Source organism: Drosophila teissieri, chromosome 2R (assembly GCF_016746235.2).
Source record: "Drosophila teissieri strain GT53w chromosome 2R, Prin_Dtei_1.1, whole genome shotgun sequence".
Lineage (NCBI taxonomy): Eukaryota > Metazoa > Arthropoda > Insecta > Diptera > Drosophilidae > Drosophila > Drosophila teissieri.
The window spans coordinates 19,577,982-19,595,614 of NC_053030.1; the positions used below are offsets into that span (position 1 = coordinate 19,577,982).

General features: G+C 42.4%; 6 protein-coding genes across 6 annotated transcripts in view; 2 read left to right on the plus strand and 4 right to left on the minus strand.

Annotated features, from left to right (window-relative positions):
* The window catches only part of LOC122613188, a 77,786-nt gene extending 75,112 nt beyond the window's left edge, over positions 1 to 2,674 (minus strand). The window contains exons 1-2 of the mRNA XM_043787237.1: positions 2,480 to 2,674; positions 1,002 to 1,305 (exon numbers count right to left, since the gene is read on the minus strand). The gene's annotated coding sequence lies outside the window, so the exon portion shown is untranslated. The remainder of the gene's footprint in view (positions 1 to 1,001; positions 1,306 to 2,479) is intronic.
* Positions 2,675 to 13,070: 10,396 nt separating this feature from the next.
* Positions 13,071 to 13,441, plus strand: LOC122614049. Its single transcript, XM_043788511.1, has 2 exons — positions 13,071 to 13,200; positions 13,257 to 13,441. Exons 1-2 carry the CDS (start codon positions 13,105 to 13,107, stop codon positions 13,338 to 13,340), a joined length of 180 nt encoding a protein of 59 aa, XP_043644446.1. The 5' UTR covers positions 13,071 to 13,104; the 3' UTR covers positions 13,341 to 13,441.
* LOC122614048 (diptericin A) lies at positions 13,371 to 13,898 on the minus strand. The gene is made up of 2 exons (XM_043788510.1): positions 13,739 to 13,898; positions 13,371 to 13,681 (listed from the first exon to the last, which is right to left on the minus strand). Exons 1-2 carry the CDS (start codon positions 13,853 to 13,855, stop codon positions 13,436 to 13,438), a joined length of 363 nt encoding a protein of 120 aa, XP_043644445.1. The 5' UTR covers positions 13,856 to 13,898; the 3' UTR covers positions 13,371 to 13,435.
* A 1,207-nt stretch (positions 13,899 to 15,105) lies between these two features.
* Positions 15,106 to 15,632, minus strand: LOC122614102 (diptericin A). The gene has a single exon (XM_043788580.1). The coding sequence runs from the start codon at positions 15,576 to 15,578 to the stop codon at positions 15,258 to 15,260; it is 321 nt and encodes a 106-aa protein (XP_043644515.1). The 5' UTR covers positions 15,579 to 15,632; the 3' UTR covers positions 15,106 to 15,257.
* A 496-nt stretch (positions 15,633 to 16,128) lies between these two features.
* LOC122614709 lies at positions 16,129 to 16,517 on the plus strand. Its single transcript, XM_043789340.1, has 2 exons — positions 16,129 to 16,243; positions 16,320 to 16,517. Exons 1-2 carry the CDS (start codon positions 16,190 to 16,192, stop codon positions 16,449 to 16,451), a joined length of 186 nt encoding a protein of 61 aa, XP_043645275.1. The 5' UTR covers positions 16,129 to 16,189; the 3' UTR covers positions 16,452 to 16,517.
* A 252-nt stretch (positions 16,518 to 16,769) lies between these two features.
* Positions 16,770 to 17,415, minus strand: LOC122614727. The gene is made up of 4 exons (XM_043789372.1): positions 17,294 to 17,415; positions 17,095 to 17,240; positions 16,961 to 17,042; positions 16,770 to 16,901 (listed from the first exon to the last, which is right to left on the minus strand). The coding sequence occupies exons 1-4, from the start codon at positions 17,394 to 17,396 to the stop codon at positions 16,852 to 16,854; spliced, it is 381 nt and encodes a 126-aa protein (XP_043645307.1). The 5' UTR covers positions 17,397 to 17,415; the 3' UTR covers positions 16,770 to 16,851.
* Positions 17,416 to 17,633: the final 218 nt, after the last annotated feature.

The window sequence follows — 17,633 nt, forward strand, 5'->3', positions numbered from 1 at the left end:
TTTCCAATTTACATAAATCAAGTTGATTCGACCTAAGCCAACCAGTGCCCACGTGCATCATTTGCACACACAATTTCATCTATGAGATAGGTGGTACAGTGCGTTTCGTTGTTGTAGTACAAAACAGGCACCTTTCAGCCAATATAACAGACCAGTCATTAATATTGGAAAATAAACGTTCTGCATTCAGAAAACGACTTATGGTTATGTCTGTAACGTTCCGTGCCGCATCGACAGCTGGCGAATAAATGTTGTAAATAAAATTGTACGTCTTTTTTATGATTAATTCGCTGTCATTTAATTGCCACAAAATGCGACAAAAACAGATAAAATGCCAGCAGAAATGGTCAAACAAAAATATTATTCGACGCGTGTATTTGCATATTTGGCAAAAAACTTTGTCCAATTGGCTTTTGAATATTCGCGAGTTGGTCAAAACACAAAACGACAAAAACGCATCAGCAACAGCAACAGCAACAGAAATAACAATAAAGCGTGTATTGGAATTTATGCAAATGTTGCACGCGTTTGTTGATGTTTGTTTGGATAGTTTTTTTGGAGGCGCGTCCGCAGACTTTAAAGTCAGTTTTAAGCGAGCAGCATCATCATTTAGTTAGTGTGGTCGTAAAATCTCTGAAACTTTAATTGATTTGCCCCACTCGCGCATGCCGAGCACGTTTCGCCGGGCTACCATGTCGTATGGGTAATATTTACTGAGCTGCAGCAGTGGGCGAGTAAGAGGGTGTAAATATAAACGATTAAATAATGGAAAGATGCTGATTAGATGGCATTACACACGGGATGTGGGATATGAGGTGGCAAATGAGATGCAAAACAATCCAATTTAATTGCAAATTTAAATTGAAATTTTGCCAAATTTGCTTAAAGGCCCCCCAGAGAATGCAAGTGGGATGAAAATTCCAATGAGGATTGTAATTAATCGCAGTTCAAAGATATACGGATAAGAAACCATGAAACATAATTGCTTTGCATTTACTCACATTGTTCAGACATATGTAGTTTTGGTTGTTTTGAAATTGTCTCTCAATTTGTTTGACTTGTTTCCACTTGATGAGCGTAAATTGTAATTAATAATGCAAAATGTCGACACAAAAACGAAACCGGCTTCAAAAGTAAAAGACACAAATATTCAATAAAACACATCAATATTTATGAGCGAAATTTCCATATTTTTGGTTACACACTTTCATTCAAAAAACACAAGCACAAATATTTTCGGAAATTATAAACCAAATTAAGTGGTTTTTCGATTGCAAATTAAATCCTTGTTGTGTATGGGAAATGCTGAAATAAAAAAGAAACACAAAATAATGAATAAATTAAGAGTTAAACAATATGTTGGACATGAATTTAAACATTAAAGCTTGAGCTGCTAAAATGTTAATTAATTACAAAAATTAAGTATTAAAAGTAATGCATTTCAGTCCAGAGTCAAGCCATTTTAATTATGAAAAAATCTGCCGGCAAACAAATATCTGCAAATTTTCCTTTCTACTTGGCTAACTGCCTTTCGTCTTATTCGCTGGATTCCGGGGGGATTAAGGCTATATCTGGGGTTCTAGGGCTCAAAGGAGAGTGCGCAGGGGGACAGTGGCTACTAAAACTGTCTCAAGTTAATCGCTTTTATTTATTTTCGCCCTGTGCCAAGCGAAAAAAGCCAAACACACGCACACACACACACGCGGAAACACACACATTCAGCGACTCGGGAACCTTAACTGCAACCGGTTTTTCCACTCGCACACACACAGGGATTTTTTCTTATAACTTTTTTTTGCGCGTTTTTAGCTATTTTCTTCTTTTTAATATAAACTTTTTTCGTTTGTTTGCTGTTGAAGAATTTATGAAAATCATAAAACAAAAGCGAATTTCATTCCACATGTGCAGCAGTGTGTGTGTGTGTGTGTCGTGTTTAGTCTGCGCTTAGTTCCGCTCGTGTGTGTGTGTGAGTGTGTGGGTAAGCGCTTAGGTTGCAGTTGCAACAGATAGACACCACAAGCACAGGCTTTCATGTCTAGCCAGGTAGCCAGCTAGCTTTAGGTAGTAAAGGTAGCTGCTCTTGGCCAGGTTAACACGCCAGGCCTGGCGACGTCATAAAGTCAGCTGCCGCTTCTGTTTTCTTTTGTTGTGACTTGCTGCCAGCCTTTTGTTGCCAGTTGTTGCTGCTGCCGCCGCTGATGCTGCTGCTGCTGCTGATGTTGCTGTTGCTGTTGCAGCAGCAACTATTCGGTTGACAGAGGCTGGCAGCCAGCTTTCAAGGCTGTTTAGAAGGCAGCCACACTCACACTTGCACTCACACACGCATTCGGCCACACTGGCATTCATTTCTCCTGTCCCCAAAATCTTCGAATTTAAATGTCTGGCAGAATATTTGTTCGCATATACTTTAGTAAACAGGCTACCGTTTATAATTAATTCAACAATTTTGATTGGCTTTTTGTTTTTGGCTTCAAATTACCGTTTTCAATGTGCGGGAGTAAAACGTGTTTTGATTTTATTGCTGCCGCTGCTGCTGCGATTGATGTTGCTGCTGTAGCAGTTGCTGCTACTGCTGCTGCTGCAAATGATATTGCTGCTTCTTTGGGGTTTCAGTTTTCTAAATCGCGGACACGAACTGAGAGATTTGTATTGGGAAAACCAAGACGCAAAGAGACGCAGCGTCGAATTCGACTTCTTCGTTCGGCTGGCAAAGCTCAACTGAAATGCCAAACAAAACGCATTCGCGCTGTTGGCCAAGATGAAGAGGAAGAGCTGGCCACGAACTGGTTTTCGTTCATCGCCGGCATGGCCCGAAGTCGAAGGCTTCGGCTTTGGCTTGTAGCTGTTGCTCTTTTCATTTCGTAGTAGAAAATAGTAGTAGATTTCAGATTTGGTAACATAATAATAAGTGGCCAAGAGCCAAAAAAAAAAAGAAAAAATCCAAGGCAATTCATCTTTGGCCACAGCCAAACAAATGAAGGCAATTAGCTCCGAAAACCAAATTCTTTTTTAAATCCCTTCAAATGACTTGGCCATTTTTCAAAGCCTCTCTTCGTGTTTTGGCCCGCTCTCTCTTAGCTGGAAAACTCACTCACTGCTCTCTCTCTCTCTCTTCGGCGGAAGTAAAACTGCATCAGCCGGTTTGTTTACCTTTTTTACGTGTCATACTGTTATACCGGCAAAACAGCTGTGACTTGGCCAACACGCACACACACACGCACACTCCCTACTTCCGTGGCGGTGACTGTTTGTGTGTTGGTACGTTGGTTTTTTTGGTTCAAGTTAGTGGGTGGTTGCCATGGCGTGTTGATAAATAAGCAAATAAATAAATAAACAGTTTCAAGTGTTTGCCCAAATTGAGTCAAATTTTCACTCTTCTCGATTGCAATTGCTGCCGCAGGGGGAAGTAAATTGAAATACTTTTGCCCGATTGATGACTTCATTAAGTGCAATTGCAACAATTAGCCAAAGTTTGGCCACTCGATACACTTGGCTTGATTGGCGCCCGAAACTTATTTCCAATTTGTCAAAAAGCTGAATTTCTAGTAACATAAATAGTGTATCTGCCAACAATAAAAATGATTATAAAAGGTATGTGCAATTACATCGATTATCGGGTATTAAATATACGAGTCCATTGGGATTATTCACCCATTTTGGCTGACATGTGTGCATATCTAACAACAAACTGACCGTAAATGCCTCAATTAATTCAAAGTCCCTCGACGAGTTATTCCATATGGAATTTAACTAGCTAACTACGTATGTGGGTAACATGAGGCGACTTATCTTAAATCAATTCAGAATCGATTGGGTTAAATACATTCAATTGAATCGCTAAATCCACGACAAGCTTTGGAATTGTGACAGATAAACATAACACAGATACTCGTATCTGTGTCTGCTTTCAAATCGCTGGCCTCAATTATTTTCACAAATTGTAATTACTTCATCGAAACAATTGAATTGTTTTCCGGCTACTGTTTTTTTTTTTCTGGTTTTTTTGGCCCACACCCACTCCACACCCCGCACTCTGCAGCCCCACACCCAGAAATACAAATGGTATTGAACACGGTTCGATTGTGGACCTTTTTCTTGGCCATTTCGGTTATTTCATAACTTTATTAATTCATTTGTTCATTGTTTTCTCCGCTGGCTTTTCCCCCCGTTGTTTACGGATGCCAATTCAAGCGCGACAAAAGACAAGAAGCCGCAGCCCACCACCAACCGCTGGTTACAAACAGCGGGCTTTCAAGTCGAGCCAAAAGAAATTCCAATTAATGAAAATGAGAACAGGCAGGGGGAATCGGAGGGGAAATCGGTGGGGAATCGGGCAATAAAATTATGCAAACAGCAGGTGTTGGCCATTAGGTTTTCCAGTGTTTTGCTGCAGTCGCCAATTTGGGTCATTAGCAGGTGTTGTCATCTCGTCCAATTTCCTTCTTTTATGGCCAACCAACCCGTCTCTGGCCGACCAAAGCCACAAACTTCGCCTCCAGCTCTGCGCAACCAATCAAAGTTATTAAAACAAAAGAGGAGCATACGAATTTTTTGTTGTATTCCATTCCATTCAAATTTTGTGTAGTTTTTTTTGAACCAGTGGAACGGGGCGCATTCGAAGTGTAGAAAATTTAATTAACTGCTAAATTAAATACACTTTTCGGCATGCTTTTCGTGTTGTTCTAAGCTTGTTCTTTTGGCCGCTTTCGGGCCTTTTGTTTTTGTTTTTGGTTTATTGTGTGGCTCCCCAAAGAATGGCGAACTCCGAACCAGAACGGGCTGGAAACCACTCACCACCCGCAATGGAGCGTCCACTCTGGGGTTGCTACTATGTACTGCTGCAGTGCGTCGGAAGTTGTCGCCGGCAGTCAACAAACCATAACGCACAACAAACAACGGTACTCCTCCGACCAGCGAAACATTTAACGCCGCTTGGCCCCCCCCCGCAGCTCTTGCGTCTCTTTCGCCCCCCCACCGGTTGCATATGCCACATGGAAAGAGAGGTGAATAATAGAAATTCATTAAAAATTTCCTTACCGCGACGCTCAACAAATTAGCCCAAGCTTGATAAGTGGCTCAAAAGAAAATAGAAAAAAGAAAATAATTAAAACCACAAATGGGCGCTGAAATGTTCCAAATGCATAAATTAAGAACTTTAAATGCGTATATCAAAAGGTTGATAAGTAGAGAATACTAAATTAACTAAATATTTAGCAAATTAGGAAAATATAAAAAAAAAGTTTTTTATCTTAGCAATAAAAAAATATTTTAAGTGCATGAAGAGCGTCATCTGACTTATACATTACACAACTTTAACGCGCATTAAATTCTTTTTTTTATTTCTATAATATTTTGAAAAGTGCACTTTAAAATAATAGTTATTACTGCATCAAAATAGAAGCATTTAGTCCAGGACATTGGCAATATCAAAATTATCGATCGTTATGAATAGTTTTAGTTCGACTTAAATCGTCCATTGTTTGCGTTTATCAATTTCCCGGCCATAAGCTGTCAATTTTATGGCCGAAAGCGGCGCTTCTCTTTATGAGTTTCAACACCCATTCTCCAAACATTTTTCCCCCCTTCAGTCAGCCCAACGCACTAAAAGTAAATTTATGTTGATGATTTTGTGCGCGGCGGCCTATTGCCATAGTCAGAAGTTGGAGTTTCGGTATCTGCACCCATTACAAGCGAAGTAAAAGGGTATACTAGGCTAGTTTGATAGTATGTAACACTGGGAAGAGAGCGTTTTCGATCGTAGTATGTATGTATATATGTTCTTGATCAGGATCAGCAGCAGAATCCATTGCCATATCCGTCTGTCCGTTTGTCTGTCCGTCCGTATAAATTTCTTTGCTGTTTTACATTTTGTTTGGAAACTGCTTCAAATCGCACCATTTACAAATAAAATTATAAGCAAGCAACGAACTTCCTTCAGCTGAGTAGTAGGTATATGATAGGCGAGACACTGACTGTGGTTTTGTCTCCTGTTTTTTCTATTTCGCTGGCGGCGCACGCAGACCGAGAGCCTCAAATTGGAGTTTGGATCACAAGTTGCGAGCTTCTATATAGTAAATGTGTATATGGAGAAGGAGGGGGGGTGGCATCGCGGGGCAGACAATGCAGTTTGGACCGCGGTCACTGGACTGCTGCCCACCCAAAAAGGCGGCACTAAATTGCTTTGAAATGCCGTTAGAACAATAATTGCGCGCACACCATACTGCCAACATATGATTGGAGCGTGGAGATAGAAAAGCCTTTGCTTTGCCAATTTATTGAGTTGTAAAATTTTGGAGGACGGCGGCGAGGCAAATGGCCGACTGCAGTGTGCAGCGTATTAAAAATAAATAAATTAAAAGATGTAAGCCAGACGGAGGCTGCGCTCATTAGGGGCCAGTAGTTGGGGCCAGATGGAGCTCAAAAACCGAGGTTTCGACCCAACTGCAGACTAATTGCCCAGCGGAAAATGGTAAGGGGAATTCACGCGAAAATTCTAGCCAAAATGTATAGTTGGAAAAGGGGCAAAGTAGGTTATATATATGTGAATTATAATAAAATATAATTCAAATAGTTTGCTTTAGTTAATGCTAAAAATATGTCAGTCCGTAAGACCAACTATTTTGTGGCAGTGCACTTTTGCAGAGACAGTGACGAATGCCTCTTCCTTATTGCAAGGTCAGTTGGCAGCCCACTGCTCTCTGGGATGGCGGGTTCTCGGGATCTGGGGATCTTGGGATTCCCCTCCCACAAGCTGGTGGATGTGGGCTGGGAAGTGGATGCAACTGCAACTGGAAGCGCGACTGCATTGATTGATGCTCTGCCAGCTGCCGTTAGTCGCCGACTTGAACCGCCAAAGGAGCAAATGCAAAACTTCACACCAAATTGGCTGAGCCTAATCTGTCCCATACCCATGGAGGAAATTCCAAAAATAGTCAGCTAGGCCAATTGGCAATGGCCCCTCTTAGTGTGTGTGTGTGACTGTGTGTGTGTTAACAATAAACATAAATTAATGAAATGCTAAAACAGTCGCGGCATCGCAAGCAAGCAGCGAACAAGCAAATTGGAAGGGGACATGTTTATGGGAACTGATGGGAAGCCAGCTTCCTTTTCCTTGTCCTCTTCCTCCGCACTGCCGCACTGCCTCACTGTACAGGTCGCACTCGGCGAGTGTGTCTCTCACCTTGTTTGGCGCATTTCGTGTGGCCATTTTCGGGGTAATTTGTTGTATCTCCAGCGCTTAATGTGAGGGAATTTGTTGGCATTGTGCTTGGATTGTGTTTATTTTATTTTTTCCTCGGGTACCAGCACTAAATAATTAAAATATCCCGAAAAGGGGAGAGGAGGAAACAAACGGGAAAAGACAGGAATGTTAACGACTCTATAAGAGATGCAAACAAATGACACCTGTGGCGGAGGAAGAAGTTCTATCCTATAGTAAAAGTAAAGTCCACACAGCGGTTTTTCAAATTGCCTTTTTGAGTAATTAATTATTAAACATTGTAAGCCCGAAATAGCATTATTCTGGTAAGACATTCCAGTGAACTTAGCACTGAAATTAAGATAAAAGAATATTTCCACAGAAAGCCTCACAAGATTGTTTCAAAAGACATACAAAGTGTGGTCAGTCTTATTTTTGCGAGTGTTTGCGGCTCAAAGTGTCTTCCTTCTTCAGCTGGCCATGCAAATCATTAGAGTGCCTCGGCAGCCGCCGAGAAAAAGATGCCACAGCACAGTAGTTGAAGCTCATCATTCGGATGTGATTAACTTAAATACACAAGACATAAATATTTAAACGCTTGCGGCCATGGACATGGAGCGTTGAGCGAAAGCGGTCGTCGACAGTCAGCAGTTTGGTCAAATGAAGCGTGTTAAGTGCGGTTTCAGGGATTCCAAGGGGGCGCAGGCAGGCAGGGAGGCGTGGCTGCATGGGGGCATTAAATTGCTTTTAGCTGGCAAAACGGTTAAACGGCTTTATGCAAATGCCCGGCTGGCCGGGACTGGCCAGTCCAAGCCAAGAAGACCACGCAGAATTAACAGCCGAAGAAGCAAGTACTTGGCCATGGCCGATTGTGGCACCTTGTTGATCAATAATTGCCACACGACAGCTAAATGGGCTTTAATGCCACGTTAGCAGCGAAGGCCAAGGCAGAGCGGCGGCACAACAGCCGCATCCCAAGGAAACGCAAATCAAATTCTAATGATGTTGTAATGCAGACACCCTGCGATGCAAGAAAAAAGCCCCACAAAGTGGGCTGAAAATGGGAAAGTGGAGGAGACCCCCCTCCCAAACGATTTAGACAATGCCCAGGCACGCAAATATTTCTGAAGCAGTGCAAAAGTACAGGCCGCAGCTGTGGATTATATTATTAGAATTGAACATGCAATCTGACAAGTGTTTGGTCCACGAAGGAGCAGTATGGAAAGCAGCTGGAAAACGGTGTGGAGCGTTGATACCCTATACTTCGGTGGGAGCAAAGGATAATGCTATTACGGCAGATTTATGTAAGCCGCTCCTAATGGCATCTCAGCTCATGAAAGTAATAGAGCTTAAACACTATTTTGCATCTAGTTAAAAGCCATTTAACGTTTTTAGGTAGACTGTAATTGTGCATATCCCCAATGGTGTGTATGCAACTTAATGCACTTAAAATGTCCATTGAAAAGTGGAATACCCTACGCATAGAGTGCCGCGAATCGCTTCCTGGTTGGGCCCAGATCTCGGCCAGGCTAATTGCCCGGCCATGAACATAAACATCGCCCCGATGTTCGAGGGAGGAAGCCGAGGGACAGGACAGGGACAGGGACAGCGAGACTTAGCCACGGCCATCGTCATCATGGGCGATTTATGATTGCATTTCCTGTGCAACAGCAACTGCAACTGCTGCAACTGCAACTATGTGCTGCAAGCCAAAAACCGAAACGCCAATTGATCGGTCACCGTTGGTTTGTCGCCCATGGTGCCACCATGGGACTAGTTGGTGGCCAAGCGGAAATGCCACCACGATGGTCGCCACTGGTGCCGTTCTCATTGATATTCCATGGAGACGGGACGGATTTGCCGGCGACTTCGACCCTATGTCTAATAAGGTATTAATAAGTTTTTGCCTTGGCCAAGACCAGCCAATTGCCGTTGCCGTTGCATGGCATTCTTGGGCTTCTTTGTTGGTTGTTAGCCGTTTGTGCTTATGCGATCGTGCTGCTGAATTTGAAATGCACGATTACGAATCCACACTGGGCAGCAGTTATTGTACGTACTGTCAGCTTATCTGCCCATAAAGAGGGATTATTTTTCTGCGAATGATGAGATATAAATCTCTTACATGCACTTTATTATTCGAAAGTATTTATTGATAGTAAATTAAGCAATAAACAAGCCAGTTGTATTCATTAACTGGTATATGCTTTTTTATGAGTGAAGTGCACAAGCACATAGAACATTTGAATAGGTAAATTCATAACATAAAAACCTAATATCGCAAACCTAATTGCATTCGTGCAACATCTTTGCTGAGCAGTGTAATTGTGAGAAAATGACACCGGCAATCCGACTGATGCAACAAGCTAAAATTAACGTATGAATGTCAGATAACTGCTGTAGCTTTTGCTGTTCCTGATGGGTTGATGATGTTGCTGCTATTGCTATTGCTGCTGCAACAAAGGTCAGCCAGCGCGTGCTGTTGCTGCTGCCAGTTGCCAGTTGACGTGACCCATTGTTGGCCAAGTCGAGCCGGCCAGGCCAAGTCGTTCTGGAAGTGAAGTTGAGGCTAAGAGTGGTGATTAATCGGACACATGACAAAGATGCGTCAGGTTGTGGGAACCGCACGGAGTCTGCGACCTTAGCCGAGAGTTGGGACTGCTGCTTCCGAGACTCACAACCATCGATTGGCAACCACTTGGACTTGCACTGGCTGGACTTGCAGTGGTCACTTGTGACACACTCGAACGGGCTACGTGAGATTGGCGAAATTGGCTATTGGGAGAGTGTGGAGATGGCAGTGGTGGGGCATACTAGTGCTGGGCCTGCTGCTGCAGATGCCAATCGAGAGATAACCACACACACACAGATACTAGCACACACTCAAACTGGCCTACAATTTCAATACAATATTTGAAATAATTGGCCACAAATCGTCATTGCAGTTGCTGCTGCCGCTTACCCGTCGCTGTGTTGCTGCTGAAGTTGCCTCTGCTGCAGTTGCTGCTGCTGCTCGCAGGCCACAAATTGCAGTCGGCTTAAACTACTGCTGCTGCTGCTGCTGCTGCTGCCTGACCTACGACACTATGCCTCCTCCCCCAAATAAACCGCCTCAAATTACTATTGATACTGATAGCAACTGCAACTGGCAACTGGCAACTGGCAACTTGCAGCAGCACTAGCAGCATCAGCAGCATCAGTAACTTTTGTTCTTGTTCTCTTAATGCGTTACGGTAAATATTTTTGTCTTCATTTTTACTGTTAAGATCGAGATGAAGTTGAGGCATCACTCCCTCCTGTCTCTTCCTGCTGGTCAATGTTTCTGGTCGGTACATTGTTGCAGTTGCAGTTGCGGCTTGCTGCTTGCTGCTTGCTGCCTGCTGCTGGACGTCAATTAGCCAAGCACTCTCCATGCAACACATGCGGGCCGTCATGCCCAATAAACAAAAGTCGGTTCAGTTTGAGGGGCTTAGGGCCAGGAGGCTTGGCCAGGTGCCAAGAACTCAATCATTGCATTCGTTGAAACAATTGACGGTTGCTTAATGTGCAAAACGTGAGTCCAATTTGCATGACAACAGCAATTGCTGCCTGAAACCGGCAACAGCCGCAAGAGTCAACCTTCATTAGGTGAGATAAAAGGCATAAGTATTCCGCAGCCAAAGATCTGTGCACCTTTTGATGTCGATTTATTTTGAATCTAAGTCGAACAATTTATTAAACTGTTGCCCATCGCAAAATTGGCTGATCTTTAGGGATGGCAAAAATGCACCCTCAATGCTTAATCATATATAATATTATACATCAAATATTTAGGATAGTAACTCTAGCATAAATGTGTATGTTTTCACAGTGGTTGTCTTAGGTCAAAAATGTGACATACAGATCCGAAATAAATAAGACATAACCTTAACTATTCTTTGAGTTAATCAATAAATATTAGACTTTATATTTAAGTGCAGAGTTCTAGAGCAGCCAATCCCCATATAATAGCAGCTTGGTGACCCCGATTCGGAACCTCCTTTCGTGTCACGCAGCCATCGCGAGAGACTCACGCTCCCCGGCGATGTTTCATCGGCTGCTGATGGCGCTGCTCCATTGCATAGGTCACGTGTTCCGTCGTGTGTCTGGCCAAAATATCAGCAATTGAACTATAGACATTTTGGCCAAATGCAGTAAGCAGGCCAAAATGCCGCGATCCCGCTTTTTCGACTATCGGGAGCGGGACGAAGTGCAGTGCAGTGTTGCAGTTGCAGGTCGGCGCATCTTGGCAAATGTCAGAGGCAAGATGCAAGAGGCAAGATGCAAATGCGAAAAGCCAAGCCAAGCCAAGTCTGTGTGGCACCTGCTAACTCTTGCACTTTTCGCCTGGCCATTTCTTTGGCCGGCTAGCAGACAGTGTCAGTCATAATTAATACGCTTAGTTTGAGTAACTTAGTCGCGCCGGTAGGAAGGGAAGTTCTTTGGTGTTCTCTGCTGTTCTTCGGTGGCTTCATTAAAAAGCCATTAGTGGGAGATGAATTTCGCCGCCTATCATCCGCCACCCTTGGCAACTTTCTAATTGGAAACTTTTCCTATGGAGAGCATAAATTTTAGCAATGTTTGTTCGCTTTCCGATACAATCAAAGACAAGAGCCAAACGCCGAGTGTTGAGTGTGTCAAACAATTTAGTTGCCTTCGGTCCAAGAGGCAAGTTTTGCGTGGGAAATGCCGTCGATCGTCACGATCAAAAACGGCGACGGGAAAACTTCACCGTCAACTTGAGGTACATGGAAAATGCAAAGTTGATTTTATCGCCGACCCTAACTCGGTCTTTGGCTCTGTGTTACTGTCTCGGCCTAAACTGATTTGCCACTTGACAAATGAGTTAACTGCCACACATGTGCAATTTGGAAAACAATCCACCCACTTTAGATCTCCTCTATCCCCCTATCCTCCATCCAATCCCCTCACTCATCTAGCAATTTTCCGAACAAGCCAATTTTCCCCCGATTTCAGACGAAAATGCAAAAGGAAAACAGAGCGAGGCTAAACAAAAGAAATTCTACCGCTTTTGACTTTGACAATTTGCGCATTGATTCAGAAAATAGCTCTTCCATTGAATTGGAGCACTCTCCATATGAAAATGACGTGGAAACCAGCGAGGAAAGTGCATCTGGGATGGGGTCAGTTGAGGCTCCAAATACTCTAAATTCAGAAGTTCATTTCCTGCGCTTATAAATGACATATCAAGCTCGAATCGTACGTATTTGGAAGCCATCTCTTGCCCCAGATTGTTGATCTCTGAATAGTAAAGGGTATGCTAGATGCAGGGTATTCAAAATTGAGCCGCAATTGAAGCTATCAAAAAGGAACTTGGCCAGTTGGCCCAAGACGGGTTGAGTTGGACTCAAAAACACAGCAGTGGCAAAGCGCAACCAAATTTCTGTTTCGGTAGTTTTCTTTTTTAGTTTTGCATGAGGATGGGGGCTAGGTGCAGGAAAAAAGTCATCATAGTCTGACCTTCATTGTTGAGCGTTGCTTCTAACATTTAAATTTGTTTTGCTTTTCCATTATTTTCGGGCTCTGCGCTGTGCTGCTTTTGTTTTGGCTTCTTTTCGATTTCAACAGAAAACGTGCCAAATTTGCCTGCCAGTTGCACGTTCCCCTCAAAAATTTAATACAGTTCAGCTGGGTTGGGCTTTGGCTTTGGCTCTGGCTCTATAGCTCTAGCTTTGACCTGGTCTCCGTTCCAGGGGCTATGGTCTCTTGTCTGGCGGCCAGCTCTTGACACACATCCAGACATTCGGTAGTCGGCCTTATCAGTTTCTTATCAGCTGGTTGAGAGCTGTTTGGGAGCTGTTTGGGAACCGGGACCAAAGCCGTTTCAAATCGGGCTGTGAATTTAGTCGCATGCCGCTGCTCTCGGTGAAATGTTGAACATACTGCTCTTCTGGTTTTTACTCCACATATTTGGCCTCATCCAAGGGCGTTCTGTGGGTGAGGGGTTTGAATACTCGGACGACGAGGTGAGTTTTTCCTTTAAGATTTGCTTTTTATATATTACACTTTTGTGTGCTTGTAGTTTTTTAAGCCGCAGCCAGATGAGACTATATTTGCCTATAATCAAACTGATAAGGAACTACCCTGGGACCTCACCTGGAACTGATTATTTGTAAATATTTGTAAATACAGTGACTTGTAATTGTGAAAACATATTTTGTAGCTTTTATTCAATAAATATTAGACAGCTCTTTGAGCAGCCTAGAACCTAAAGGTGTACACTCCTCCGGCTCCCCACTGAGGTCGGCTGTTGCCATAAGGTCCGCCAAGGTGCTGGGCATACGATCCCGTGGCATCGAAGGAGTGGCGCCCATTTGGACTCTGCCAAACAGGAGCACGTCCATTGAGGCTCAGATCGAATCCCTGCCTTGGGCTTCCACCGCCGCCTCCATTCAGTTGCAACTGGCGACGCACTCTGTGCAGTGGCACATCGAAATTGGGAGTATACTAGAATAAATAGCTTATTAAACTGCGCTCCAAGTGAGACGTCTCGTTATGACTTACTGCCAGTGGCTCCGGCTGCAGATTCACAATCTCTCGGGGATCCGGATAGGGATAAGCCCAGGCGCTCGAGATGGCACAAGCCAGTCCAATGAACAGAACACTGTAGGTGAAATGCATATTGATTTGATTAGATCTTGTCAACTGAATGCGTCTAGAGTCGAACTCGGCCCTTATATAGCTCGGATCTGTGTCTTATCAATACCCGCAGATGAGGTTCCCCAGTTGGGAATCCCGGTCCAGAAGAAGGTGCAGTGGTTCACCAGTGGATCCCCACATCTCGTTGATAAGGAGTACGTGTAGGCTACACAAAGAGAGGCAGACGGCAAAGTGAATCCCATCCAGAGACAATGAATAACGAGGTATTTGGATTGAGATCCATTCCTGTGTGGCAGCTGTGAAAATAAGCGGAAAAATGTGGTTTTATGGGTGCACATAATATATGTATATTTGTTACTATTTAATAAAAACTAACTGTACTTCCGAATCTTTGTTAGCATTAAATCATTCTAATGAAATAAACAGTGATTTTTAGAGTCTAATACCTACTTGAGTTATAAATATGGATTCCAGTAAAGTTGGAAATCTTTCTTTTATCATTTTACTACAAACTTTCCTTCTAATGATTTGTGTTTTAAGGCATATAATAAATCTTCAGCTATAGTAACACACTTCTGGTTTTAAATCTCTTCTAATCTTTAACCACTCCACCTTCTTATTATCAAGAATACCCCACTTAACTTTCGCCAAAAATTTGATTTCCTCCCAAAAAGCAGAAGCAACACAAAATTACCTTACAGATTCCGCGGCCCAAAGCAAAGCTCAGTTTCCCAAATCGATTCATCATCTTACAAGGTCAACTCAATTTGGCCATTCTTAGTTCGAATTAATGATGTGAAAAGCTTTGGTAATCCCCAAATTTGGTTGTAAAAGAGTTTAGAACACAGAACAGCCTCTTCACGAGTCATTTTTTAAACACTTGGGTGAATCTTATTCGCTTTCGTTGGGGATGGCGTAATATTTGAATCTTGGGGTTAGGCTGCGGATGTTGCGGATGATGCGCCGGCGGCATGATAAATTTCCATCGAAGGTTCTCTCGACAGTTTACGCAATAAATCCAATTAGCAAAAAACATTTTGTCTTGGCAGGTTTCATTAAGACCGCCTGTCATCGTAATTTGTTATTACCCAACGGAGTTGGCCAAACAAGATGTATCAACAATTAGCCAAACTGCAAGATCATCTGTGACCCAGCCTCTGTCTCTATCTCTGTTTCTGACTCTAGAAGTCTGCCAGAATGTTCCGGGGTAAACAAACAACGCCAAGGACATTGATGGCATTTGAGATAGTGAAATTATGGTCAGGTATGCATATCGTTGTATTCGGTAATATATTTCGCAATAATCTGAACGTACAAAGTGGATATGGTTTTCAAAAGCTGGATTCGGATGACAATTGAGATAAGAACAGGTATAAGTAAAATACAAATTTGTGAGGTTTTTTACAAAACTTGGTTATGGAGTTTAGAAATTCGGGAATCTGTAGGTGTAGGTGGTGCCCACTTTCCAGTTGGGTTCCGAGTTGCCATATGGTCCTCCCAAGCGCTGGGCATATCCTCCATTGAGTCCAATCTCGTGGCGTCCGTTGTCGCTGGTCCACACCTTCTCGTGTCCCTGGACCGCAAAGCCAAATCCATCGCCCCTCTGGCCACCGCCTCCTCCCTCGAGATTGAGTGGGTACTTAGGTGGTGGAGTGGGAGGCATGGTCATGTCGTCGGGCATCGGATATGCCAAAGTAGCGGCGATTGCGCAGCAAAGTACGGCGAAGCTAATGGCGAACTGCATCTCGTTTGATTGCAATGGAAGAACTGAAATCTTTCGACTGATAGCTCTGCTGCAGATCCGATGCGCTTTTATAGGCCGATTTCTAAAAGGAATCCCCGATGTCATCCTATCTACTCAGAAGGTATACTATGTTATTGTTCCATAATTGGAACACAAGAGTGATTGTCGGTCATAAAAAAGGAATCCCCGATGCAAAAACAAGTACCATCAGGTGATCTTTCTTGAACACACTCCTTACACACAAACTGGACGTTAAATAAATACGTATTTCTAGATTAAATAGGTAGCCTTTTGTTCTATAAAGTCTTTAAATATGTATCTTAAAGAACACTTAGGAGACCATATCCCAACCTTAAGCCTCTTATAAATAATTAAAACATTTATGATTTCCCTTACAAAGAATAAAACGAAACTTCATCCTTTTCACAGTTCCATGGATTTATTTTAAAACCTCTCCGCTGCGACAGATAAAGAGCGATGTATGTTTGTATGCAGGCAAACAAAAAAACCAATATAAATATTTAATAAGTGATAATTGATTAAAAGCAGAGGTTGAGCAAACGTAAAAACAGTTTCCCATCAGCAGTCGAGTGCCGAGGCAGCGGAGAGAAATGTTGTTACAATCGATATTAATGAAAATATTGGCCATTTTTTTGGTCTGCTGGGTAAGTGCAGTAAAGGAAAAGTATATACAATGAATCCAACAAAATAAAAATAAATATATGCATATTTACTCTCCAGCTGGGACGCGTCACCGCCCAGTCATCTGCCGATTATATGGAGCTCGAAATCGGTTCCAGAGGTGAAGGTCCGCCGGAAAAGACCGAATTTCCCTGGGGAAATGATGACCAGGATCTTGATGCAACAATTTGAGTTTCTTAAGATTTTGTAAAATAAACAAACATTTGTAATGCTTTATTAAATCTATTATAAAAAGAATCCAATTCTTATCAGTAATGCTACTTGCTATAATCGAAACTTTACTATACTTTTGGGATCATACAAATATATCACTATTGTACTGTTTAATGTATTACATTATTTTATCTCTTACCATTTTTCTCTTAACATAATTGTTGTCTTACTTCCGTATAATTATATTGTATATATTTAATTCTAATACCAAATGAGCATTCTAAAAGAATTAAACCCCAACACATTTTTATGGCCTACTTTTAGGCAGAAAATAATTTATTAAGTAGGTTCGGGACCAAACTGAATCGTTTGCAAGTAACTTATAATTTCAAATTACCATTTTTACAATTTTTTCGAATTACCCAAAGTAATAACTCAGTACAATCAAAACAAGGCTGACATGAGTGACTGTTGAAAAGCAGAATTAGATACCACTAAGCAGATTGTCAGGAAAACAAAAGACTTACCAGCTAAAGGCCAAACCGGAAGACAAGCACACGGAAAAGTCATGCTCATGAAAATTCCGTAAATAAGACATATTCTTTTTTTCTAAAATGACAGGTAAATATAATTGACAGGTTTTCATGTCCTACAACTTCACCTCATTCAGTGCAAAGCACAATAGAATCGAAGATACTATCTGGCATAGCATTACGACAGTAGTTCCAATAACTATATCTCTGTCAATGGTTCCGGCAAAAGTGTGATATTTGAACTGCCTTCGCTGGTGCTCGGGTGGATAATTTACTGGAGAAAAATATATAAACATTAAATAATAAATAAAACATGGATTAACTGACCATAACAATCCAGAACGTAGGCGTAGAACCCGAAACCACTTAAAAGGTTCCATGCCGCCAAAAATGCGATGAAAAACCAACGCTCACTTGATCGATGTGGCATAGTTTTCCTACGTTTTCGGTTATAAATAGTATTTGTTTAATGGGTAGAAATATGCTGAATAACTTTTCCAAGCCCGCCCCACAGTGGAAATCAATTTAGCGTCAGGTTCAATGGACTTTTACGACAAGTGCGTGTCAGCTGGATGAAAAACTAATTGCGACCATTAAGACCACGCCCCCTCGCTGAAGGGTGAGGCGGTTGCCATGGGCAGCGTTGGTGCCAAACTTTGGCCGTAAC